General features: G+C 40.1%; 1 protein-coding gene across 3 annotated transcripts in view; it reads right to left on the reverse strand.

Moving 5' to 3' along the window:
• The window catches only part of angpt2b (angiopoietin 2b), a 233399-nt gene that overhangs the window by 191689 nt on the left and 14242 nt on the right, over positions 1-27468 (reverse strand). For all 3 annotated transcript variants that reach the window (XM_073034509.1, XM_073034510.1, XM_073034508.1), the window contains exon 2: positions 5106-5973. In XM_073034509.1, the coding sequence (XP_072890610.1) occupies positions 5106-5405 (300 nt within the window). In that variant the 5' untranslated portion in view covers positions 5406-5973. The remainder of the gene's footprint in view (positions 1-5105; positions 5974-27468) is intronic.

The following is a 27468-nucleotide window of genomic DNA, read 5'->3' on the forward strand; positions in this document are numbered from 1 at the left end:
CACCCTTCCTTTCCAGTCCTGATGAGTGATCTCAGACCTAAATGCTGTCTGGTTATTGCCCTCCATAGATGCTAGCTGTTCAAGGAGCCTGAGGAGATCTGGTATGTCACCAAAGGTACTTGCAAATTTCTACAAATGTACCTTGGAGAGCATTCTAACTGGCTGCATCACTGCCTAGTATGGAGGGGGGGGGGGGTGGAGGGGTGGGTAGGGCCACTGCACAGGATCGAAATAAGCTGCAGAAAGTTGTAAATTCAGTCAGCTCCATCAGGGACACTAGTCTCTCCAGCATCCAGGACATCTTCAAGGAGCGATGCCTCAAAAAGGTAGCATGCAGCATTAAAGAACCCCAATATTAAAGACTTGACCTCTTCTCAGTGCTACCACCAGGCAGGAGTTACAAAAGCCTGAAAGAATAGACTTAACAATTCAGGAATAGCTTCTTCCCCTTTGCCATTAGATTTCTGAATGGACATTGAACCCCTGAATACCATCTCACTACTTTTTTGCACTACTTGTTTTAATTTACCTTTGTAATATAAATATACTTCTTACTGTAACTCACAGTTCTTATTGTTGCATATTGCAATACACTGCTGCTGCTTCATTGCAACACATTTCACAACGCATGCTGGTGATATTAAGCCTGACTCTTTTTCTGACTTGCTGAGCTCCTCCAGTATTTTGTGTGTTGTGTGTCTTGCTCAGGTTTTCCAGCATGTGCAGAATCTCATGTTTTTATGATACACATCACTGTACCGTATGTTAAATCAAATATGGATCAGTTCACAAAGATTTATTAGACCACAGCAGCAGTGATGGTGGAGTAAGCGACCAAGGTGAACTTTAACTTCCAAGTAAAAAACCCACAAATTGGACTGGATCCAGTGTCCTTTTGTATCCCTCAGCAGGACTTTCTATTGTCTGCAGGACTCGCATTAGCTGTGTATATCGGTTTCTTTAAAAAGCTCAGATATTAATCAGATAAGAGGAAAGGAGGAAACCTAAAAAGTCTTAACTCTGCTGATTTGCATTGTCTCTGATTTACTGGTAATGAGGATTTTGCTCAGCAGATATCCCATGCCTCAATCATCAAAGCAATCCTCTTCACATTTTTTTTCCCCAAGAGACTCTTAGGTAAATGGCCAAGGTCCAGGATGTGGGATACAGGGAATTACAAAAACATAACCAGACAAACACTAAACGCATAATGGTTGATGTAAGAGCCTGAACATTGTGACACAAATGTAAGTCTAAAAGAACAAAGGACTTCTGTATTTTTTAGTTAATGCCTCTAAAGGTAATTGAAGCATTTTTACTCATAAACAGTGCATGAAATAGGTAAGTCGAGAATAAATCTAAAAATCACAATACTCCGGCAAGCGTTTGCATTGTTTATGTGAGACACGGTAGTATAGCAGTTATCAAAATACTTTACAGCATCAGCTGTACAGTCGGGGTTCAATTCCGGCTGCCGTCTGTAAGAGGTTTGTATGTTTTCCCCCTAACATATGGGTTTCCTCCCACTTTCCAATGAGATGAACGGGTCAGGGTTAGTAAGTTGAAGGTGAGCTTTGCTGGTGCTGGAAACATGGGAACACCTGTGGACTGTCCCCGCCGGCACATCCTCATCGACATAAATGACGCACTTCTCTGCATGTTTCGAAGTTTTGATGTCCGTGTGGCAAATAAAGCAAGTCTTATCTCGAAGGGTCTCGGCCCGAAACGTCGACGGCGCTTCTCCCTATAGATGCTGCCTGGCCTGCTGTGTTCCACCAGCATTTTGTGTGTGTTATTGCAAGTCTTATCTATATTTGTTCACTTTACGTTAAAAATAGAAGAAGTAGGAGCCTGTTCAGCTCCTCGGGATGTCCCTCTCAACAAATTGAATATTACTGATCTACGTTACAATATTTGCCTGTTTTTGATTAATACTTCAACACTTGCAATGATTCTCAGGCTAACCTAGCAAATAGGACAGACTGAGTGATATGGCAGGACAAACTATGATTTGGACGTGCTGTGTTTGATATAAAATTTTCTGGACAGTTCCACAAAAAAAACTGTTGGAAGATTGCTTCCGCTGGCTGGACAACCAAAAAATGAGCTTGACCATATAACAGTTATTTAAGCCTGAGCATTTCATTAAAGGCTTGGAATCTTCAGAAGTTCCCTTCTGAGATGGCTATGATTATATCATTGAAATTATTCAACACGGAGTGATAGGTTTTTGGAAACAAAGCGAATGTAGCATTTGGATTAGGGGCTGAAATTGTGAGAAAAATATTTTACTGAACAGTCTCTGAGTATCACGAGGACTATTCCTGCTTCTGCTTTAAGCTTTAACAGACACAAAAGCGTACACCACATAAATTCTCCTAAATAGTTCAGTAATTGCCGAGAAGTAATCATTTGCAAATTTAATGGTTGCAGATTATATTTCCAATATACAGAAAGGAAATAACAAACTTTCCCAAAAATTGCCTAAATTTGATTGGAAGGTAAAAAATATACCATATACAGATAGTCGCATATATCTGCAGTATACCTAAAATGTTTTTGCTTTTGGAATGTATGCTTCACATGTGCGTAGATGATTCATGGATGTGTTTTTTTCACACAGTATTTCCAAACTGAATGCCGAGTACGCATTTCTGGTCTTGATTTGAAACATACGGACAGTTTTAAAAAATGGAAGTATTTTCATACTGAAATAATCACAACAGCAGTGAGCTCCTGTACACCTCCAAAAAAAGTGTTTTGCTATTAGCATGTATTATTAACATAAAAAAAGAAATCTACTTATCTCTTTTAATCACTAAATGCCAGTGTACTTTTGTGAACTATTAAAGGTTATGATTGAATTTTCATTGTTTCTGTAAAACGTCCTGTTTTATCAATTAAGGGCCCCTATCCTGCATTTGTGATCCTTTCAAAAATCTTCTTCTGTTGAAAGACGAGCACATAGCAACTATCTTCCCGGGTGCACATTAGTCTGTCAATCATTTGGCTCTCAGATGATCATGATCAGACCTGTAAACCACCTGATATTGTTTAGCTTGCATCTCAAAGTCTCAATCAGAAAGTAACAACTTGTTTTCTGCCAGCTGTTATTCCCTTTTCATTTAAGGAAAAATAGGGAGAGTAAGAAACATATAGAAGCAGGGAATATCTGTAATGAGAAAGCAGTTTAGTATTTAGAATTTCCATCAGATGAGGATTTCCACCCAAAATATTAACTTGTATTTTTTATTTTACCATCACTGGGTAATATATGGAGACATATATTATACCATAATATTTATTATTTGATAATAAATTTACTTTGAACTTTGCTGCTACAGAAGATATATTTTGCTGCAAAATTTTACAAAAGAAGATTTGTCATCATTTGGTTTTGTTTCACATTTGCAGATTTTATTCATATTTGATTCCATTCTTGTTAATCAGGCTCTTTAATGTTAAGATATATCATATTAAATGGAATGCTGGTTATATCATATGGTGTATGAAAGTATTATAATCAAGAAGTATTTCCTTAGAATTGTACATACTTACGTTTTAGAGCTGTAATATTATACAATTTCACTGGTAAGGCTGGAGTGGCAAAATTTAATTGTTTTCTCTCAAATCTATCTTTCTCACTTTTTATGGATGCATTTAGATGATGAACAAAGAAGGGAAAAATGTCTAATGAGGTTCAAACTCCCAGACTGGTGTGGCTTTTACTCTCCGATGCTAATCACAAGGAGAACATTTGTCTGAAAGCAAATGTTTTTCTACCAAACAGAAGATAGTCGTTAAACTAATAATAACTACTTTCAAGGTGATCTGTTGCCTTTTCAAAGAAAGTGATAACATGGGGAGAGTCTTTGATCTGAAGGACTCTTCACTCTCACAAAAAATGGTGAAACAATGCCTCCTCAGTTAGACAATATATATCATTCATTTACTAGGCGCAAGATAAAAACTGCCCAACCAAGACTTGTTGGTGTTGGGCTTCAAGCATGATAAATCCTCCTCCATTGGGTATCGAAGTGACCACTTCAAGAATGCAGTCATTCAAGTGGAACTTAACTTTCTTTCAGTGTCTAGAAGCTGATCTGCACAATACAAGTGTAAAAACTTCATTGTCAACATGAACACTTTAACAATCCTGTCTTTCCTGCAACTAACTCATACTATTTTGCTCTAAACACATGAAATTGGAAACTCAGACCAATCAACAAATGAGAGATGCATTATACAACCAGGTACATTTCCAGGTAAGCATTTGTCAATGATTCCCTGAAAAATGCACAATTATAATGTGGTAGGTTGAGACTTCTCTTGTTCAAGCATTATGTCACATCAAGAATCCTGTGTGTAATGTCAGACAAGATCACAGCCACAAACACAAAGCATAGGCAAAATGGCAAATCTGACCTGAAAATATGCATGACATAAAATAAATTAGAATTTTATTGCTGAAGTTAAACACAGGTAAGATTATGTTTAGATGTTTTATAAAACTTAAAAGCTTACAGGTAATTCTTATAAATTCCTCCATTCATATGACTCGTGACACTAAGTAAACCATCCGAGGTAACTGCGTAACAATGTTTAGAATTGGTAATTTGTAAGTTGGCTATTTTGAATATACTTTGGAACTTGCAGAGTATTTTTAATGCTGGAGACATGATTTGAGTATTCAAACTTTACTCCATTTGAACATACTGGTTGGTTTTGCCCTTTCCCACAGATTTTTTCTTGAACATTTTTATAACAGCTCAAGCAAAAGCTTTGACAGTGTTTTGCCACAATCTCAGCATTCAGGTTATTGCCTGAATAGATTTTGTTTCATGTTTATATAACAAGATTTAGCTCTGTCCCTACAGCACTATCTTATTGCATTCATTTACAGCTCCCTTCCATCCACTTAAAATTAATCCACCTACACAGACACACAAAATCTTTCAAAAATGACTCATAAGATCAGAAGGACTAAATATAAAATGTCAGCAGTCCCACGTGACTCTGTGTGAGCCTATGGACAGCCTGCGACAGGACAAGTCTAAAAAATTGTACTGTGACACAAGAGTGGCAACAGTGGCGAGAATCCTTACCTTCTGTAGCCACTGCGTGTTGTTCTCCAGAACGCCTTCAAGTTGCTGCAACCGTTTTAAGGACCAGTTGGGCTCCACCGGTGAGGGAGCATCCCTTTGAAGTGAATTGGATATGTGGTAATCAGGGGAAGGTTGGCAGTTCTCAATTTCTGGAAGGAGAAATGTATAGCTGCAGGATCCATGCTGAATCTGATGATTGCGCTTATCTAAACCCTCTGTCCCTCTATGGTAGGAGCTGAACACTGACATAGCCAGGAATGTATAAGCACAGTGTGCAAATGACAAGTAGCTTAACAGCATTCTGATAATTTCCAACCTAGCTTTCTCAGTGCGTATGCTTCCAATCTTTAGCCAACTTCTTTCCGTTCCCTGGTTCTCTGACTACAGGGTTGCTTGGTCATAGATCCAGACTAACAGAGTTTCTGCTTCTCCTGACGGGTTGCTCTGACAGTTCACTGGCTTTATGCGAAGTTGCCAAGAATTTGTTTTCCTTCTGTGACTCAGTGATAAGGCTCAGTATTGCTTCCTATGTTTCACAGCCCACGTTGCACTGACAAATACGGGAAGCGTTCGATTGCTCCTGTTGGTAAAGCCTCTTCGCTCTTCAAGCTGAACTAAATGCATGGAACTCCTTTGGAGTAAGCAGGTTATAAGTCAGTGGCCCTATCCTGACAGCTGATTTGATCACAAGAGTGATTAGCACATGCTTGACTTCCTTCAGCAACTTTCGTCATAAGATCCGACAGTTTATCTTAATGCACCATTCTGATAATGAGGGATATTTTACACCATTGTCCAGCCCACACTATTTTCAGACGAGAGGCATTAAATCAACTCGTCATTGAAATTCTGGGCAAGCTTCCATCACCTTCAGAAAAAAAACAGAAGTATGTTAAGTTTACTTTTAGCAAATTATGTTATGTACACTGCAAACTACATTGTCAACACTCTACATCAGATTGAAAATTTCTGTAATGGAAAACTTTCAAATACATATAAAAATAATTATTTAACTTAATCATCCATAACAGATCTTTTAATAGAAGAGCTCTGGATGATAGGTTTTCTTTCGAAAGAAAAAAATTCCTGTCAGAGGGTAAAAGACTTGACCTAACATTGCTTAAAGGCTTGTCAGTCTCCACTAACAGCTTCTCAACAAATTTCTATTTTAGTTTAAAATCTCCCTGACTCCCGTCTTATAGTGAATTCTGTTCCAATAACTCTGTTACGTATCAACTACCAATCTTAAAAGAAATATATTGCCTTTCATAACACTGTCCCTGAGCGAGTACAGCTAATGTGGACATTTATATTATATTTTACTATAAGAAACCTGGTAGCCAATTTGTAAGCCCCTAGCCCTAGTAATGTGATAATAAATAGATAATTTTGTTTGAATTATGATGAGAGGGAAACATATATTGACCAAGACATAAAAATATAAACTGTGCAGCCCTTCTTCAAACAAAACTCTTGGCTGATTATATCCTTTTACCAGTCAATTGATTAATTTCAGTTTGCTCCACCAATTAAAATTAAGGAAAGGGAAGAAATCTATCATCTTTACTTGACCTAGCCTGGATGTGACTGCAGACTGGATGTGGTTGACTCTTAAAATCCCTCTGAAACGATCAAGCAACTTACTCAGATTCATCATTACGGCTACCGTAAGGCATAAAGAGAATAAAATTGAGGAACCATCCATCATTAACCTAGGCTCCATTTCAAAAAGAGACTACAGGTTAAGTGAGCGGGCAAAGGCCTGACAAATAGAGTATAATGTAGGGAAATATGAGATTATCCATTTTGGGCAGGAAACAAAAACCAAGATGAAGCATGATTGAGGTGCAAAGGTATCTGGGTGTCCTGGTACATGATTTGAAAAAGACTAGCTCATGACTACAACAAATGGTTACTAGATGTAAAAAAAAATTGCTATGTTAATTGTTAACAGAGTTGAGTAAGACGGGAGGAAGGATTTATTTCAATTAGTAGGGCATAGTTGATACTTCTGTATATGTGGAGTTCACATCACAACTGGTCTCGTTTTTCAAGGAACAATGTTAATATATTGTAGGCAGTTCAGCTGAAGTTTATTCAGTTAATAACTGGAAAGAGCAAATTGCCTCATGAGGAAAGACTGGACAGGCTAGGTTAGTGTTTGTTGAAGTTCAGGAGAATGAAAAGAGATTTGATTCAAACCCTAAGGGGTCTTGGTAAGGTGGACAGCATAGGATGATTGCTCTTGTAGGGGAATCTAGAAACAGAAGCTACTCCAATAAAGCACAGTCATCCATTTCTGATAGTGCTAAGAGAGGATCTCTTCTTCTCTAATTGGGCCATGAATCTTTGGAACTACTCTTTCTCTGAGAATGGTGGAAACAAAATGGTTGATTATTTTTTAAGGTGAGGTGGATAAAAAAAAACAAGTGATGGATCAGCAGGGAGTTGAATAGATGTTGTGGTTAGATGGGTTTATGGAGGCGATACTACAATTAGATCAGTCATGATCTTATTAAATGATACTCAAAAGGTTAAGCAGTCTTCACCTACTCCTGATTGAATGTCCGTCACTGAATCTAATGTCGACACAACTGTTACAGGCATAGCTCAGCACATCATAAAAACCAACCTCCATTCAATGGGCTCTGCCTACATTTCTCACTGCCTCCATAAAGGAACTAACATGATCAAAGACTCCACCCACCCTAAACATTCTCTCTCCTCCACACTGCCGTCAGGTAGAAGATAAAAGAAAATCTGAAAGCCATAACTGCTTTCCTGCTATTAATAGACTGTATGACTCTTGCATGATAGGATGGACTTCTGACCTCACAGTCTAACTTATAATAGCCTTACAATTTATAGTGTGTCTGCATTGCACCTTCTGTATAACGGTAATGCTTTATTCAGCATCGTTATTGCTTTTCCCTTGTACTGATGCGGTGAAATGATCTGTATGGATGGCATGCAAAACAAATGCTTCACTGTATCACAGTACAAATGACAATCAATTTACATATTTACCAATGATTCAATATGACACAGCTGTAAGTATACTACAGTATTTATTATGGGTTTCTTGATAGCGATCTGACATCGTATTCAGTAATTACTGTATCGACTATGAAGAACTTCGGAATGTCTTGAGATTGTCAAAAGAGCTGAATGGATATAGATCTTCTGAAAATACACTTTTATTGTTAAAACTGAAAAACAAAATTGCGGGATATATAATTCTGATGAAAATACACTGTGTAGTTTTGGTAAAAACGAACAAGATAAATAAAAACAGCAATAAACGGCTGAAAGTGCAATTAATCATCGACTCCTTGTTCGTTTCCATTGAAGCTGCCTGACCTGCTGAGTTCCTCCAGCATTTTGTGTGTGTTGCTCTGGATTTCTAGCATCTGCAGAATTTCTTGTGTTTTGTATCTTCTGCTAATTCGTAGTAGCAATTATAGAAAAGAAGTAGATTTTATTAAATACGCTGCATGTCTGAAGTAACTTTGGTGTCAGAACTGTTTTAATTACTGTTTCATTTCTCTGCCAGAGACTCCGTTTTAATTCGTATTAGCTGAAATCCTGCAGCATTGATTATTGGAATCTGTAGGATGAGTTTTATTATGAAGTTGGCACATTTTATTATGTTAGCAACCAGATACAGAACTACAGCTGTATTCCTTTAACGCCATGAGAGTTCCAAGTTCTGCATTCCGCCTCATGAACCAAGTGCCTTTATTTCCTTAAAATATTATTTTACATGTTTGATGTATGGTAGACGAAAAACATTTAAATATGTTTCCTTAGAAATCTATCAAAGCACCATTCATTTTTCAGATGGACAGCTAAGGCCCCCATATGCAAAATGGGAACATGCACATTTCCAGCCAGAATTGCTGGATCCACAATATTGGGGAAGGATTTAAGATGCGATTCTACTTCCCATCACAGGTTCCAATCCACAACTCTTGGCCCATCTCTCACCCCACAGTTTCATATTTTTTCACCATTACTCTTTGTCAGTGATGCTGCTGACTTGGTATCTAAGGAGGTTTAACATGCCATTGCTCTATTCCAGGGGTAGGGTCCTCATCCATCGTCAGCTACATAATTATAAGGGAGAGGGGAAGAGGGATAACAAAAAAAAAGATTTAAATAAACCTGTGCAAAGTTATGGAAGGATAATTAATCTCTCACATTCTAAAATTATCAAGGCAAATTCCATAAACCTGAGACATCACAAATGGCATTTCTAGGTTCTCCTTCTACGAGGCAGTAACATGCACTGTGTGCAGAGTAATACTAAGGGCTCATAAACAAATATTAGAAACAGCTTCTTCCCTTCCGCCATCAGATTTCTGAACATTCCATGAACTCATGATCACTATCCGATTATTCTTTTTCTTTCACTATTTGTTTACTTTTGTAGGGTTTTTGTAATTCTACACCTTAACTCTCTGTGATTGCCTTAAAACAGCAGACTTAACAACGTATACACCCAGTGGCCACTTTGTTAGGTACCTCCTGCACTTACTCAGTGGCCACTGAGTGGACGCCCATGGTCTTCTGTTGCATCCACTTCAGAGATGTTCTTCTGCACTGCACTGTTGTAAAAGCATGGCTACCGCTGTCACTGTCACCGTCACCATCCTGTCAGCTTGGAAGAGTCTGACCATTCACCTCTGACCTCTTTTATTATTAAAGCATTTTCACCCACAGAGCTTCCGCTCTGAATTTTTAGCCAAAAACATGAACATTTGAAGAGATCATCAGTGATTCTGAGATACTCAAACCACCCTGTCTGGCACCAACAAACATTCCATGGTCAAAGTCACTTAGATCACATATCTTTCCCTTTCTGAACTTTGGTCCACACAACAATTGAACCTCTTGACCATGTTTGCCTGCTTTTATGCATTGAGTTGCAGCCACATGCTGGTCTGATTAAGTATTTGCATTAACAAGCAGGTGTTCAGTTGTACCATTGGGTGTAAGTCAGTGATAATCAAACCAATTTTGGGCTTCTCTCAGGCTTTACACAAGAATGAAATAGTACACACATGATTAAATACATTGTAGTGTAGTGTGATATTACACTTAGTTACATATATCTGCTCTCCCATTAAAAAGATTAAAGAGTAAAACAAAACTAACAACATTTACAGTTTTGCGAGTTTAACCAAGTAACTGCATTTCAAATTCTCTTTTTCATGTTGTTGGCTAAACTTATGCTCCTTCTGTTGATCCTCAGGGCTCAACAGATGTTGATACAGAGCTTATCTCTAGAGCCATTGGAAGCGTCACATTTGGCTGTTCTTTATCCATGTTCAATGTCAACGGTTCTTCAAAATTGATACCACCTGCTTCAAATGCACATTTATCTGCAATATTTTTGTTTTGGGTATTTTGCAGCACGATCAAATGGTCTATGTGAATCTTTCTGAATATCTCAACTACTCTTAAAAATAATTCTAGGGACCTGATATCTCCATAATCTCTCTGATAACTCCTCTCACCATCTCTAACCTATATGCCTTGGGAGTAGAATTAGGTCAATTCGACCCATTGAGTCTGCTCTGCCATTATATGCCAAGGAGCCCTATCGTAAACCAAGAGGTCTATGGACCTCACCTTGGGAAGATGTCCTTCCATTCTGAGGCTGTGCTTTCTGGCCCTAGACTTTCCCACTATTGAAAGCATTCTCTCCATGTCCAGTTTATCTAAACATTTCAATCATCCATATTTTTCTTGCAATGGAAATGCTAGAATGACTTTTCTGGCCATTTCTATATTTAAAGTGTTGCTCTCAGTACTTGTGATCTGATAGTCTGAGCAGTTTATGCATTTTCTGGCTAGACATTCCGGATCTTTGTATACCCTGGGCTAATAGACAATGCGACAAGTTCCTGCCCTCATGTTAAACAAACACAAATGGTCAACAGAAGTCCCTCAATTATATTTTAAAGTTGTTTGGGTGTAATTGTTCAGGGCTGCCCTGATTTGTGAACTGTTAGTAACATCTGTGATAGAAAGGATTTAGGTTCTTAACTGAACATACTGTATGTCTGAATGAGTCCAGCTGCACAAAATGTATTTATAAATACTGCTCTGTCAGTTTCACTGTTGCTCCAGGAAAATAGTAAACAGTTGTCTATAAATTATACTGGACCACAAAGATTTTGCTGCCTGAATACTTTGGGGTGCATCTTGTGGATTTTGGACTGCTGATCATGAAAATCACCATGAAATTTCCCTTTTGCACACCATTTTTGAAATCGTCTATATCTGTTATTTCAATTCATAATTCAAGTCAGTAGAACTGATGCCAAGATTAAGGAAGGCATTTTTTGTTGATCCACAGTTCAAATAGGTCATCAACAGCAGGCAATTTGAAAAATTTCTAGTGGGACTGGAGAATGTGGAAGACACTCAGGATGTTGCTGAAAATGTTCTTGGCAACAACAGAGCACCAAACTACACACAGCTGGTTGACAACATGGTTCAAGCATACAAAACCAATAAGTGCAACATGTCACTAAAGATTTTTTTTCTTTTTCCCCCATTTACACTTCTTCCCTGCAATCTTGGCACAGTCAGTGCCAAACATGGTGAAGGGTTTCACCAAAACATTGTGGTCATGGAAAAATGGTGTCAGGACAATTTGAATCCATCAATGCTGGCTGATTATTATTGGATTCTTAAGTGAGAAGCCTCAGACACTGGGTACAAACAAAAATCATCAACAAAACATTTTTAGCTTAGCAGAATGATTGCAAAGCATCAGCACTATTATGCAATTATACACAGTATATTCAATAAAAGTTCATTTCTCGGTTCTCCCAATTACCATATGATATAAGTAGTCTGAAATTATATTTGTGTTCAGCTTCAAGTGGTCTAACATAAACAAAAAAAAGTTCTGAGGAAGCAACACTTTCAAAAAAAAAATTGTTGTCCTGTGTTCTCTGTTTAGAGAAAGCAGGTACAGGGTTTTGAGTTGGATGATCAACCATGACCATACTGAATGGCGGTGCAGGGTCGAAGGGCCGAATGGCCTACTCCTGCACCTATTTTCTATGTTTCTATGTTTGGGATTCTTTTTGGATGCATGATATTGAGGTAGCCCACAAATGCATCCACAAGGCCAGCATTGTGTAATTTGTGCACTTTGATCCAAAATGGTTACTGATGTTTGGAAGTTCATGAATGACATGAACGGCCTGCTGTAAAGTAACTTGGGAAACTAAGTAATATGAACCAATTGCAGACCATTTCCATCCATCCACAGGCCCAGATCAATTACTTATTTCTGCAGAAAGTGTGCCGACTCTTCTGCAGCTCAGTATTATGCATGTGAATCCTCTTAATAATTTCTTCAGGTGTTGGGAGATGCTCCTTCTCACATGATTGGGAGTCAAAACACCATTTTGCCTTATTAAGGAAGTTGGATTCCCCTGAACATCTTGTCCATGTTGGTCTGATAGAATATGAGTGAGACCTTCATTTTATACATCAGCTTGGTATATAATACTGGCTTTTTATTATACATTCTTCATGTCTGGGACAGGTCCTACTTAGCAAAGACGTTGATTCTTGCCAATTCAGGATAAACATCCTGTAATAGGACCATAAAACCCCAATTAATAGGAGTAGAATTAGGCCATTCAGCCCCTTGAATCTGCTTCGCCATTGGATAATGGCTGATTTATTTTCTCTCTCAACCTCATTCTACTGCCTTCTCCCCCTAATCAGGGCAAAGGATATTGTTTAATATTCATGGCTCAGTTAATCTCTGGAATGGCATACAGTTTTGTTTGCTTTGTCCAATTATTGCAGCTTTAAACTGATAATTTATTAAAATTCTCCCCAACATGCACCTTTAGCAATTTAAGTTTGATTTCTTATAAAATCTCAAGATGTAGAAAAATTGATACAGGCTTTTGTTTTTAGCCGATTAGACAGCTGTAATGCACTCTTTTCAGGTCTGCTGTGGAAGATATAAACTGGCTTCAGCTTTTTCAAAACGCAGCAGCAAGAATCGTAACCTAAAACAAGGACACCTAAGTACATTTCACCAGTCTTGGCATCATTACACTGGCTGCCTGTGTCCTTTAGGATCAATTTTAAAATACTCGGAATAATCTAGCTTCTCCATATATTTTGGAGTGTCTATCCCCTTACATCCCCAACCATACTCTCAGATCCATTAATATTGATTTGCTTAGTGTTCCTTGAGCCAAGCATATAAGACCTGGTGATGCTGCCTTGTGCTCTTATGCACCAAAACTCTGGGAAACTCTACTGAATGATATCTGCCAAGCTGGTTACTTGGAAAGTTTCAAAACACTTCTAAAAACCAACTTTTGTAAATGTTAGCCTATCTATAGGATTACTTAATGCTTGTTGATGTTGATTACATTTATATAACTTGTTATATTTGATCACAATTTATTTTATTTAATGTTTGTCTTTACTTATGATTTTTAAATTTGACTCATTTTATGTCTATATTGATTTACCTTTACAACCACTGTAAAACACTTTTTTCAGATTGGTTGTGTGCCCCTTCAAGTCTTCATACAAATTCCTTGAAATTATTTCTATACTGGTCCATAAAAGAGATTCCAAAACATTTTTGGGTTACTGCCCACTTGGCTCCCGGACCTCATCCCAGCGCTCCCCTCTACTTTTCCGGCTATAACATAAAAACAATAAAGAAGTTTGATTTACAATTCACAGCAAAAGGATATAGGATCTTCAAACTCAAATAACTTTTTGCAATTACCTGAAGTTGTTTAAAGTTGCAAATAAAATTACTTTCTTTATTTAATATTGAAAAAGCAATTTTCATCAACAATTTTAGAGTGTATATTAGTAGACTAACTATTCACTACTTCATTGCTTTTTCACTTCTCATTGAGAGGGTTGGGCTTGTTGCAGTGATATCAGCTTCTCCACATCAGGCTGAATGTCACTCAAAAGGATCATCAGATTCGCATGTTCAATCTGTTTCGTTGCTTTGATAATTGGACAAATGCACTGAAAACGCGCTCCACCTAATATTACGCTGGGAAGGCAATGAAGAACATCTTGACCATTTCCTACTGTGCTGGGTAGTGTTCAGAGATTTCCTTCTGCAACCAAAAGTCTTCATATGATTTTTTGGAGCTCGGCTTCAGCTCCAAGTCATTTTGAGGCAAACTCATTTCTTCCTCTCTTCCTCCTGTTAATTCCACATTACAAGTGTGCAAGATGGCACCGCGCTAGTGGCAGCTTGTTGCGGTAGCTCCTATGTATTGTCATTTATCAAAATATTTCATGTTATTTTTATGTTTTTTTGTGTGTCTTTCTGGACTATTGTGTGCCAGGACCATTTGTGGTGGCTACCTTGTTTTTGGAGCGGAGGGTGTGTTTATTCCAGGGACCAGCTGATTGAGCTATGCAAACTGACACTGAGGCTGCAGGGCCAGAGCAAACGTTAAGGAAATATACACCTTCTATCTCTGCAATCATCATGAGAAATGTGTGGTCCTCAGGAAATAAGCTTGGTGCACTGATTAAGCCCCAGAGGGAATACTAGACCATAAGACATAGGAGCAGAATTAGGACATTTAGGCCATCGAGTCTGCTCCACCATTTAATCATGGCTGCTGCTTTTTTCCTCCTGTTCAAATCTAGTTCCCGGACTTCTCCTCGTAACCTATGATGCCATGTCCAATCGAGAACCTATCAAACTCTGCCTTAAATACATCCAAAGGCCTGTCCTCCATAGCTGCATGTGGCAACAAATTCCTCAAATTCACCACCTTCTAGCTAAAGATATTTCTCCACATCTCTGTTTTGAATGGATGCCCCTCTATCCTAAGGTTGTGCCCTCTTGTCCTAGACTCTCCCACCAGGGGAAACATCCTTTCCACATCTACTCTGTCTAGGCCTTTCAACATTCGAAAGGTTTCAATGAGATCCCCCCTCATCCTTCTGAATTCCAGTGAGCACAGACCCAGAGCCATCAAACATTCCTCGTATCATTCCTGGAATCATCCTTGTGAACCTTCTCTGGACCCTCTCCAATGCTAGCACATTGATTCTAAGATGAGGAGCACAAAACTGTTCACAATACTCAAGGTGAGGCCTCACCAGTGCCTCATAAAGTCTCAGCATCCCATCCCTGCTCTTGTATTCTAGACCTCTTGAAATGAATGCTAACATGGCATTTGCCTTCCTCACTACCAACTCAATCTGCAAGTTAACCTATAGGGTGTTCTGCACAAGGGTTCCAAATCCCTTTGCATCTCAGATTTTTGGATTTGTGTTTTTGTGCAGACCTGAGACCAGGCTACATGTGCATTTCTCGGACCATAGTGCTACCATACCCTGCTTCAAGACCATCCAAGCAGACAGAAACATATTATTATTCTGTACTTTATTATTAGTTAAGTCTGCACCCTGCTAAGAGTGTTTTTAAATGTTTCTGCTGTAACGAAAGCATTTCTCACTCAGGATCAATAAAGTATTTAATATTATTATTATTAATAATAATGGATTTATTACCCAATTTGGAGTATGAATTGAGAGAAGACCTTTAAGTCCCTTTGACACGTCTTTATGCAGTACACCCAGGTGGGCATAGTATGCTTGAAGGTCATCATCTGGTGGAATTTGAGCTGATTTGGTTTGTCACCTAAAACACTGGAAAACTTCTACAGATATACCAAGGAAAGCATTCCAACTGGCTGCATCGCTGCCTAGTATGGGGTGGTGTTGGGGAAAGGGTGGTGGGCTCCTGCACAGGATTGAAGTAAGTTTTAGATAGTTGTAAAATTAGTCATCTCTATCATGGGAATGGGCCTCCATAGCATCCAAGGCATCTTCAAGGAGCTGTGCCTCAGGAAGGCAGCTTCTACTATTAACGACCCTCACCACCCTCTTCTTATTTTTACCAACAGGAAGGAGGTACAGAATCCTGATTCTGTGATTCAGGAACAGCTTCTTCCTCTCTGCTATCCAATTTCTAAATGGAGATTGAACCCATGAACAACTATCCCACTACATTTTTTTACTTATTTTTTGTTTTTGCACTACGTATTTTAAATTAACTATTTAACATACATATATATTTACAGTAATGTGTTTTTCTATATTTATCATGTAGTGCATTGTACTGCTGCCACAAAGTTAACAAATTTCTTGGCGCGCCAATGAAATTAAACCTGATTTTGAATTTGACTCAGAGAGACTCAGAAAGTGGAAAAGTTTGTGACAGCAAATGTGCACTTAACTACGGTTAACTTAGAAAGAAATGTGGAGACAACTGATTTGACTTTGACAATTTCCATTACAATTGAAGATTGATTTCATTAAACTTTGTGACTAATTCTGACAAATAAGCAATGTCATGCCCAATATTCCTGAGTTGATTACTGAATAAAGCATTCGAGTCTTCAAAGCAATTTATTTCAGTTTTGTAAAGTTCATAACAGCGTGTAAGGCAGTTTATTTTTGAGAGCCATCTGACTATTGTGTCCAACGGCAAGCATTCAAACTGTTCTTCCTTCTCAATCCAAAGCTCTTGAAATAGTTGAGAATTGAAAGCATGGGACTTGATTTTGTTTATCACCATAAAAGCAGTATTTAATGATAATTAGGATTTTTGTGACAAAATTTTGTCTGTAAATTACCCAGTGAATCATAAATCTGTCAGGTACAGTTTTTTTTCCAAGAAACTAATAACCTCATGAGGGGCACTTTGTCATTGACGGTCCCCCATCTGTTGCCCAGGCGAGAATGTTGGTGAGCAGAATGTCCTTCTCCTTGTAAAATTTGCTCAATAACTCAAAATAATGACTCTTCCTTCATATCTGCCTCTAGTCAACTTTCAAATAACAGTTCTTGAACCATGCTTTCATCTTTTATGAAGTGAGCATGATTAAAAAACAAAGATTAGTTGCATGACAAAGTTGACTCATTCAACTACAGAACAATTTTTGTGGTCCTAATTTTGCACAATTGGTCTTCCACATTCTCAGACATTTCTTCTATTCATCTTTGAACAGAGTTGTCACTGAGCAGAATTGCTTTAATTATTTGGTCTGGTGACTGATGCAAAAATGTACTCAGAACCTCCCTTACTGACAAAATCAGTTCCTCTTCAATTGTATGAGGCTTGCTGGCAAACATGCTTTGAAGTGTTCTCCGTTTCTGAAAGTTTTCAAGAAGTGAATGAATATAAGCCAAATTCTTGTTTGCTTTATCAGAGAACATTCTCTTCAAATGTTCAAGGAATCTGGATGGTTTCATAGCCTCATTTGATAAAACTTGTTCACAAAACAGATGCATTGGCTGCTGTTGTTTGCTTAGTGCTGGTATAAGTCAATTTTTCAGATACCCCACACTATACTGCTCACACTTTTTTAAAATTTGGTCTGCTTCTGCAATTTTAGTTGTGGACTAAGGGCCCTACTCGATCACCTACCTTTAGCACTATGATCAATATAAAGGGGAAAAGTATGATATCATCATCTTGCAGGGTGGGAGCTATTTAAAACCAGCAAATCACATCCGGAGTGAGTCAATGTTTGAAGTATTGAGCGAGAGAGCAACATCTTGCAGGGCAAGAGCCATTTGTAAAAAAACAAATCTTGTCAGGTGTGAGTCATTGTTTGAAGTAGTGAGTGAGAAACTGACATCTTGCAGAGCAGGAGTTATTTGAAAACTGCAAGGTTCGTAGGGAGTGGATAATTTTTTGAAGGAGCCTGTGAGAAGGGAACATTTTGGCAGGTGGGACCTATGTGAAAAGGGCAAGTCCCATCAGGAATGAGTCTATTTAAGCCATTAAAAAGAAAGGGGGTGTAAGCTGAGTGGCCATTGTGTGAGTGGGCAGGTGTAAGAGTGGTCAGGTGTTTTCTCAAAAGGCTTCAGTGAAAAGAGGCATAGGCCAAAGGTGCTGAGTCTTTTGGAGTCATTTAGTTGATTGTGGAACTTAAGCTTAAATAATAGCCAAAAGTATGACAAGTATAGACAGGATGGTAGTTAAGGCAGCAGAATGCTCCACCTGTCAGATGTGGAACTGCAGGGTATCTAATGGTCTCACTGATGACTACTTCTGCAGGAAGTCCATCCAACTTCAGTTCTTAACTAATAAGTTCAAGGAATGGGAACTGGATCTAGATGCACTCACAAACATCTGAGAGGCTGAAAATCTCATAGATGAGACTGGGTCGGTCACACCCATGGTGCAGGCTTCAGATAGCAGGTGGGTGACCACCAGGAGAAATAAGCAGATAGAGCAGGGTTCACTAGTGGCCGCTCCCCTCAGCAACAAGTACACCCCTTTGGATATTGTTGGGGGGTGGGGGAAGGAATGACCTATCAGGACACAGCAGCAGCAGCCATCCCGATGGTACTCTGGTCAGCTCTGATGTTCAACAGGGAAGGGTAAACTCAGATCGTGTGATAGGAGTAGGAGACTCGATATTTAGGGGCATGCACAGCAGATTCTGTGGCCAAGAAAAAGACACCAGGATAGTGTGTTGCCTTCCAGGTGCTGGGGTCAAGGGTGTCTCAAAGCGGCTGCAGGATATTCTCAGGAGGGAGAGGTGAGCAGCCAGGGGTCCTCATGCATCATTGGCGCCAATGACGTAGGTAGAAAAGGGAATGATTTCCTGATCTGTAAGTATAGGAAAATAGGGAAGAAGCTTAAGAGCAGGAACTTCAAGCTAATATTTTTCCAATTACTCCCAATGCCACATACTATGTAGGGCAGGAATAGGATGATAGTACACATGAATGAGTCACTAAGGATCAGTTGCAGGGGGCAGGGTTTTAGATGTCTGAATCATTGGGATCCCTTCTGGGGCAGGTATGACCTATACAGAAAGGATGGTTACACCTGAACACGAGTGGGTCCAACATCCTTGCAGGCAGGTTTGGTAGAGCTGTTGAGGATGGTTTAAACTAATTTTGGCAGGGGATGGGTTCCGGAGTGATAGGGCAGAAGTTGGGACAGTTGATATGCAATTCGATGTAGACTGTAGTGAGACTGTGAGGAAGGACAGGCAGATGATAGGGCAACATTGCTGTCAATGGGATGAGGTGAGGTGTAACATGGGGCAAAGTTGAAACAGTTGATGAATACTGGACTGAAGATGCTACATTTGAGTGCATGGAATAAGGTAGATGATCTTGTAGCACAGTTAGAGAATGATGGTAGAAAATTATGGAGAATCATAGCTAAAAGAAATCATAGTTGGGAACTTAACATCCAAGGTACATATTGCATTGAAAGGACAGACAGATAGGCAGAGGAGGTGGGGAGGCTCTTTTGTTAAAAGAAAATGTTATCAAACCCACAGAAAGAGATGACATTGGATTGGAAGATATAGAATCCATGTGGGTAGAGTTAAGAAACTGTAAAGGTAAAAGACCCTGATGGGGTTATTATACAGCCCTCCAAACAATAGCCAAGATGTGAGATAAAAATTATGACAGGAAAGAGAAAAGACATGTAAAAAGGGCAATGTTACCATAGTCATGGGAATTTCTATGTACTGTAGGTAGCTTGGGAAAATCAGGATGGTGCTGGATACCAAGAAGTGGAATTTATGGAATACCTATGAGATAGTTTTTAGAGCAATTTATGGTTGAACTCAGTAGGGAAAAGGCAAATCTGGTTTGTCTGTTGTGTAATAAACTAGATTTGATTATGGAGCTTAAGATAAAGGAACCCTTAGGAGTTAGAGTGACTCTAATATGATAGAATTCACCCTGCAGTTTGAGAGGGAGAAGATGAAGTCAGATTTATTAGTATTACAGTGGAGTAAAGAGAATTCCAGAGGAATGACAGAGGAGCTGGCTAAGGTGGATTGGAAAGGGACTCTAGTAGGGATGACGGTAGAACAGCAATGGCTGCAATTTCTAGGGGGAATTCAGAAGGTGCAGGATACATACATCCCAAAGATTGAGAAGTAATCTAAAAGGAAGATGAGGCAACCACGGCTTACAAGGGAAGTCAATGACTGCATTAAAGGAAAAGTGAGGCATATAATAGAGCACAAATTGCTGGAAAGTTAAAGGATTGGGAAGCTCATAAAAAATAACAGAAGGCAAATAAAAATAAGCCATAAGGATATTAAAAAATTGAAGGGAAGCTAGCCAATAATATAAAACAGGATAGCAGAAGTAGTTTCAGATATATAAAGAGTAAAAGAGAGGTGAGAGTGGATACCATACCATTGGAAAACAACATTGGAGTGCTAGTAATGGGGGACAAGTAAATGACAGATGAACTAGTAAGTATTTTGCATCAGTATTCATTGGGGAAACACTAGCAATATGCCAGAAATTTGAGAGTATTAGGGAGCAGAGGTGCATGCATTTGATATTAATAAGGAGAAAGTGGAAAGAGTTTGGGACGCAGAAAGGGCTTAAGGTAGTTAAGTTACCTGGGCCAGGTGGACTACACCCCAGGGTACAGAAGAATTTAGCAGAAGAGATTGTAGAGACATTAGTAATGATCTTTCAAGAATCATAGGATGCTGGAATGTTTCAGGAAGGCTGCAATATTGCAAGTGTCTCACCACACTTTAAAAAGGGAAGGAGGCAGAAGAAAGAAAATTATAGGCCAGTTAGCCTGAATTCAGTGAGAGGGAAGAATTTAGTATTCATTACTAAGGATGAGATTTTGGGGTACCTGGAGGATGCAGGGAGTCTGAAGATTGTTTTGGAGAGAGATTGGGAGGATGGGCAAATAAGTGACAGATGGAATATAGTGTAGGAAAGAGTATGTCATTCACTTTGGTAGAAGGAATAAAGGTGTAGGCTGTTCTCTAAATGGGGAGAAAATTTAAAAATCAGAGGTGCAAAGGGATTTGAGAGTCCTTTTACATGATTCCCTAGAGGTTAACTTGCAGGCTGAATCAATGGGAAGGAAACCAAATGCAATGTTAGCATTCATTTTGAAAGGACTAGAATGTAAGAGGAAGGATGGAATACTGAGGCTTTAAGAGGCATTTGTCAGACCACACTTGGCGTGTTGTGAGCAGTTTTGGAACTTTAAGCTAAAATTAGATGTGCTGGCATTGGAGAGGGTCCAGAGGAGATTCACAAGATTGGTTCAGGAATAAAAGGATTATTGTATGAGGAGCGTTTAATGGCTCTGGGCCTGTACTCTGGAGTTTTGAAGAAAGGTGGGGTGATCTCATTGAAACCTATTGAATATTGAAAGACCTATATAGAGCAGATATGGAGAGGATGTTTCCTATAATGGTGGAGTCTATGACCAGAGGGCACAGCCTCAGTATGGAAGGATGTCCATTTAAAAGAGATGGTGAGGAATCTGTTTTGAATCTGTGGAACTCATTGCTATGGATTGCTGTGAAGGCCAAGGCACTGAGTACTTTTAAAGCGGAGGTTAATTTGTCCGAACGTCAAGGGTTACAGAAAGAAGATAGGAGAATGGGGCTGAAAATGATAATAAATTAGGCATTATGGAATGATGGAGCAGAGTCAATGGGCTGAATAGCCTAATTCTGCTCCTATAGTTTATGGTCTTCTCATAGGTCAACCAAAACCTGACTGAAGATACATAAACTGGGGCCCCAGAGAAATGCAGTCAAGACCATTTGTAAGGGCAGATTCTGAAATTTACTGTATTGAATGGCATACCCTAGTTCACAGGAGCAGTGTCACTGTGTGAACAAGGTATGGAAATTGTAGTAGCTAACACAGTACTTCAATACAATACAATACAAATACTTTATTGTCACCAAACAATTGATACGAGAGCGTACAATCAGCACAGTGATATTTGTTTCTGCGCTTTGCGCTTCCTGAAGTACAAATCAAAGTAAATATAATAAAAAATTTAAATAATAAATCATAATTAGAAAATAGAAAAGGGAAAGTACGGTATGCAAGTCAGGTCCAGATATTTGGAAGGCACGGCCCAGATCCAGGTCAGGATCTGTTCAGCAGTCTTATCACAGTTGGAAAGAAGCTGTTCCCAAATCTGGCCATATGAATCTTCAAGCTCCTGAACATTCTCCCGGAGGGAAATGGGACAAAAAGTGTGCTGGCTGGGTTGGTTTTGTCCTTGATTATCCTGGCAGCACTGCTCCGACAGCATGTGGTGTAAAGTGAGTCCAAGGATGGAAGATCGGTTTGTATGATGTGCTGGGCTAGGTTCACGATCTTCTGCAGATTCTTTCAGTCTTGGACAGGACAACTTTCATACCAGGTTGTGATACACCCTAGAAGAATGCTTTCTATGGTGCACCTATAAAAATTAGTGAGGGTTCTAGGGGACAGGCCAAATTTCTTCAGCTTTCTCAGGAAGTAAAGGAGCTGGTGGGCCTTCTTGGCAGTGGACTCTGCTTGGTTAGACCAAGTCAGGTCATTTGTGATATCCACCCCGAGGAACTTAAAGCTTATGACCTGTTCCACCTGTGCACCACCAATGTAGATGGGGTCGTGCGGTCCGCTACTCCTTCTGAAGTCAACAACCAATTCCTTCATCTTGCTGACGTTGAGGGATAGGTTATTGTCTTTGCACCATGCCACCAGGCTCTTAATTTCCTCTCTGTACTCAGACTCAACATTACCCAAGATGCGGCCTACAATTGTGGTGTCATCAGCAAACTTATATATTGAGTTCGATGGAAACTTGGCTACACAATCATGGGTGTACAGTGAGTACAGCAGGGGGCTGAGTACACAGCCTTGTGGGGCACAGGAGCTCAGAGTGATTGTAGAGGAGAGCTTGTTCCCTATTTTTACAGCCTGGGTCCTGTCTGTGAGGAAGTTGAAGATCCAGCTGCAGATCTGAGCGCTAAGACCCAGGTTCCGGAGCTTAGGAATCTGTTTATTTGGAATGATGGTATTAAAGGCAGAGCTGTAGTCGATGTAAAGGAGCCTGACATATGCGTCTTTATTCTCCAGGTGTTCCTAAGGAGGAATATAGTGCCAGAGAGATGGCATCTGCCGTTGACCTGTTGCTCCGGTAGGCGAATTGCAAAGCGTCGAGGTTGACCGGTAGGTTATGGTTGATGTGTGCCATAACCAATCACTCGAAGCACTTCATAGCAATTGATGTTAGAGCCACAGGTCGGTAGTCATTCAGGCATGCCACCTTGCTTTTCTTCGGCACTGGGATTATCGTTTCCTTCTTAAAACACAAGGGGATCTTAGACTGAAGCAGGGAGTAGTTGAAGATGTCAGCAAACACTCCAGCTAGCTCACTTGCACAGGCCCAGAGAACCCGTCCCGGGATGCTATCTGGGCCTGTCGCCTTCCTTGGATTTATCTTCAGGAAGGCTCTTCTAACATCTTCCTCGGTGACGATGAATCTCGATGCCACCAGGTCCGGTTCATCCAGAGGGGCCGGGACTCTCCTCTTCTGTTCGAATCTTGCGTAGAATACGTTAAGTTCGTCAGGAAGAGAAGCGCTACAGTTATTGATATTCCCAGCCTTTCCTTTGCGCTTAGTGATCTCATTTAGACCCTGCCATAGTCTACTGGCATCCCTCTGGTTAGCCTGGGCTTCCAACTTGGCTCGATATTGCCTCTTGGTGCCCTTAATGGCTTTCCGGAGTTCATGCCTGGATTCCACGTAGCGACTGGTATCTCCAGACCTAAAAGCCACAGCTCTAGCCTTCAAAAGGGACTGGACCTCATAATTCATCCAAGGCTTCCGGTTAGGGAATACCCGGATTGTCTTGCGAGACACACAGTCCTCTAAGCATTTCCAGATAAAGTCCGTGACAGCTGAAGCATACTCATCGAGGTTAGCTGCCGAGTCCTTGAATACTAACCAGTCCGCCAATTCAAAGCAGTCATGGAGAACCTCATCCATTTCCTCTGTCCAACACGACACCAATTTTGACACCGTGACCTCCCGCTTCAGTTTCTGTTTGTAAACCGGGATGAGGAGTACAGCCTGATGGTCCGATTTTCCGAAATGAGGTCATTGGATGGAATGGTAGGCATCCTTGACTGCTGTGTAGCAGTGGTCAAGTATATTTGGACCTCTAGTGGAGCAGGAGACATGTTGGTATAACTTTGGCAGCGCTGTTCTGAGGTTGGCCTGGTTAAAGTCCCCAGCTGTAATAAGCAAAGCCTCCGGATATCTGGTCTGAAGTTCACTGATGTTGGCATACAGTGTATTCACAGCACACTCCATGTCCACCTGGGGAGGAATGTAGACTGCTGTCAGTATTACCGAGGTGAATTAGCGTGGTAGATAATAAGGATGACACTTCACTGACTGATGTTCCAGGTCTGGACTGCAGGAGCTTGTCAGTGCCACGCAGTGTTGATCAGTAGGTAGACTCCACCTCCCTTCGTCTTGCCTGAAGACGCCATGCGGTCCATCCGATGGATCGAAAATCCCTCTGCTCGGATAGCACAGTCGGGGGTGGCAGGGGAGAGCCAGGTCTCTATGAAACAGAATACACAGCAGTTCTGCATCTCCCTGCAGTAGGTGAGTCTTCCTTTAAGATCAACCACCTTGTTCTCTATGGCTTGCACATTAGCTAGTAGGATGGTGGGCAGAGGGATCCCAAAGCCCCTTGGCTTCAATCTGACCAGCAGCCCAGCTCTTTTCCCACGCTTCCTCGGTAATTTGTGCATCTTTCCGGATTTCCATCGATGCAGTGTGTTGTTGGCAGCTCTTTGAGGTTGTTGGATGCGTCAATTCAATAGTGAATGGCTGTAATGTGCAGGTCACGTCCTGAAATAACATAACTTTTTCAGTCCAGATTTCTCATGATATTCCAAATACAGAAGAGTCACCTTGCTTTTCAACAACTACAATGTGCTCTGAGCAAAGTTTGGGTGGGTTTGCAAGACATGATGAGATTACATGATCTTTGTAATCAATTATGAGGTACTGAAGATAAAAAAATGGCATTTCTTAAATGAAGACTACATTCCCTCAGCTGCCCTCTTGCTACTGAGTGCAGCCCAACATCCCCCTTATCTTTGTTGAGCCCTTAAAAACTTCCACTGCCCCTGGGACGGGGACGATATTACACAATTTGGGAACCATTGTTCTGGAAGTTCATGTACTGTAGATGTTGTTTTACAATTCTCATACTCTATCCGATCATTCAACCCATCTTTAGCTCTTGGCCTGAAATGTCGACTGTACTTTTTTTCATAGATTCAGCCTGGCCTGCGGAGTTCCTCCAGCATATTGTGTGTGTTATTCAGTTCATTGACTTAATTTTTGCAGAAGGGATTTGGTCTGTTTTGCAGTCAGCTACAATAATAGGACTTCACTTTCTGGCCATTGTTAGAGGCAACAATATAACCATGAGATGGAGTATGAGGTGTTGATCCTGCAACCTGAGTTTGGCCGCATTGCTGCACCGCTCTATGTGGAGTTTTGTTTTCAGTACTCTCTCAGGTTGAAGAGCTGCTTGGCAGTTGGAGACATGAAAGACTGCAGATGCTGAAATTGAGGGCAACAAGCAAACTGCTGGGGGAATTCAGCAGGTCGAGCTGCATCCTTGGGAGGAAGGGATTTATTGACATTTTAGATCAAAACCCCATTTCAGAAATGAGTCACTCGGTCAACAATTCCTCTCCCCCTTCAAGTACTGCTTCAACCTCTGAAGTCCGCCTGCAAGTTGTTTGATGCTACTGTGATGATGTTACCACTGAATTAGCATATTAGCAGTGGATGATATCATTACATAAATAATAGATTTCACTGCCGGGCTCACCATTCATGCCAAACCAACTTAGACGATTCAGGCTTGCTGTCAGAACACACAGCTTTGCAATTGCCATTTGTCCATTGTAGATTTGATACTGGCCAGAAACCAGCCAAAATTCTTTACTGGTTTTGGAAACATGTCCATGCATCTTTCCTCTTAACTTTTAGGATTAAATGTTAGAATATACACTGGGTAGCCTCTTTATTAGGTAGAAAAGATACTGAATAAAGTGGTCACAGAGTGCTCAGCATGTTTATGGTATTCTGCTGCTGTAACTCATCAAGATTTGAAGTGTTGTGTGTTCAAAGATGCTTTTCTTCACTATTGTAATACTTGTTTATTTGAATTCCTGTCAGCTTGAATCAGTCTGACTATTCTCCTCTGACCTCTCTCATTAACAAGGGATTTTCACCTGCAGAACTGCCACTCGCTGGGTGCTTTTTCTTCTCTTTCTCGCTGGATTATCTGAAAACTCTGGAGACGGTTGTGCGCGAAAATCCCAGGAGTCTAGCAGTTTCTCAGATAGTCAATCCACCTGTCTGGCACCAACAACCATTCCATGGTCAAAGTCATTTAAATCACATTATTCTTCATTCTGATGTTTGGTCTGAACAACAACTGAACCTCTTGACCATGTCTGCATGCTTTTATGCATTGAGTTGCTACCACATGATTGGCTGATTAGATATTTGAATTAACCAAAGGTGTACATGTGGCCACAGATTATATATATTTAGTATTTTCCCTTCAGTGTTGGCTGTCTGTTAAGCAACATATGAACCCTTGCTGCAAAGGTCAGTTCAGAAATGTACTGAACATAGTGATGACACAGACTCATTGACACAACCATACAATCACTTCTGGTATTGAGTGACCTTTGCAGCTTTCTGCAATCTCCAAAGAAATGAAACTACGATACCTTTGTTACTATGAAAGGAAATATCACTTGTCTCTAAGTGGCATACCCAATCCATTTAAGATTACTTCCTTTCAGTTTCTCATATTTTGATCTGGGATATCTTTGGGTTCACTCTCCACCTCAGTATTGCTTGCCATTAAACCATCTTCGTTTTACTGTATAATAGCTGAAGGGTTCACATTCATATCCCTATAAAAGCAGAAGTTTCCAAGAGAGCTAGATTGGGTTTCAGTACCATTTTAACAGCAGAGGACCGCATAATGTAGATGTTACTTTGACCTTAAGGGTTTACTCTGCCATTGTTCAAGATCATAGGTGATCTTTTACTTCGAAACTATTTTCCTGCACTATCCCCATGTCTATTGATTCCATTAATATCCAGAGATATGCAGTGAACTCAGAGATAGGCTTGGGGAGAGAATTCCAAACATTCACCAAGCTCTGAATAAAGGAATTACTCCTCCATTTCAATCATAAATGGCTCAACACTTGGAACCCTTGGAATCGGGTGGCCTATATATCAATGAGACACAATATAGATTGGAAGACTGCTTCGCTCTAAATCTTTGCTCCATTCACTAGATCTCCTGGTGGCCACCCATTTCAATTCCACTTCCCATTCCCATTCTGACATGTCAGTCCACGGGCTCCTCTACTGCTACAGTGAGCACACAGTCAGGTTGGAGGGGCAACACCTTATGTTCTGCCTGTGTAGCTTCCAACCTGA

Source organism: Hemitrygon akajei, chromosome 32 (genome assembly GCF_048418815.1).
Source record: "Hemitrygon akajei chromosome 32, sHemAka1.3, whole genome shotgun sequence".
Classification (NCBI taxonomy): Eukaryota; Metazoa; Chordata; class Chondrichthyes; order Myliobatiformes; family Dasyatidae; genus Hemitrygon; species Hemitrygon akajei.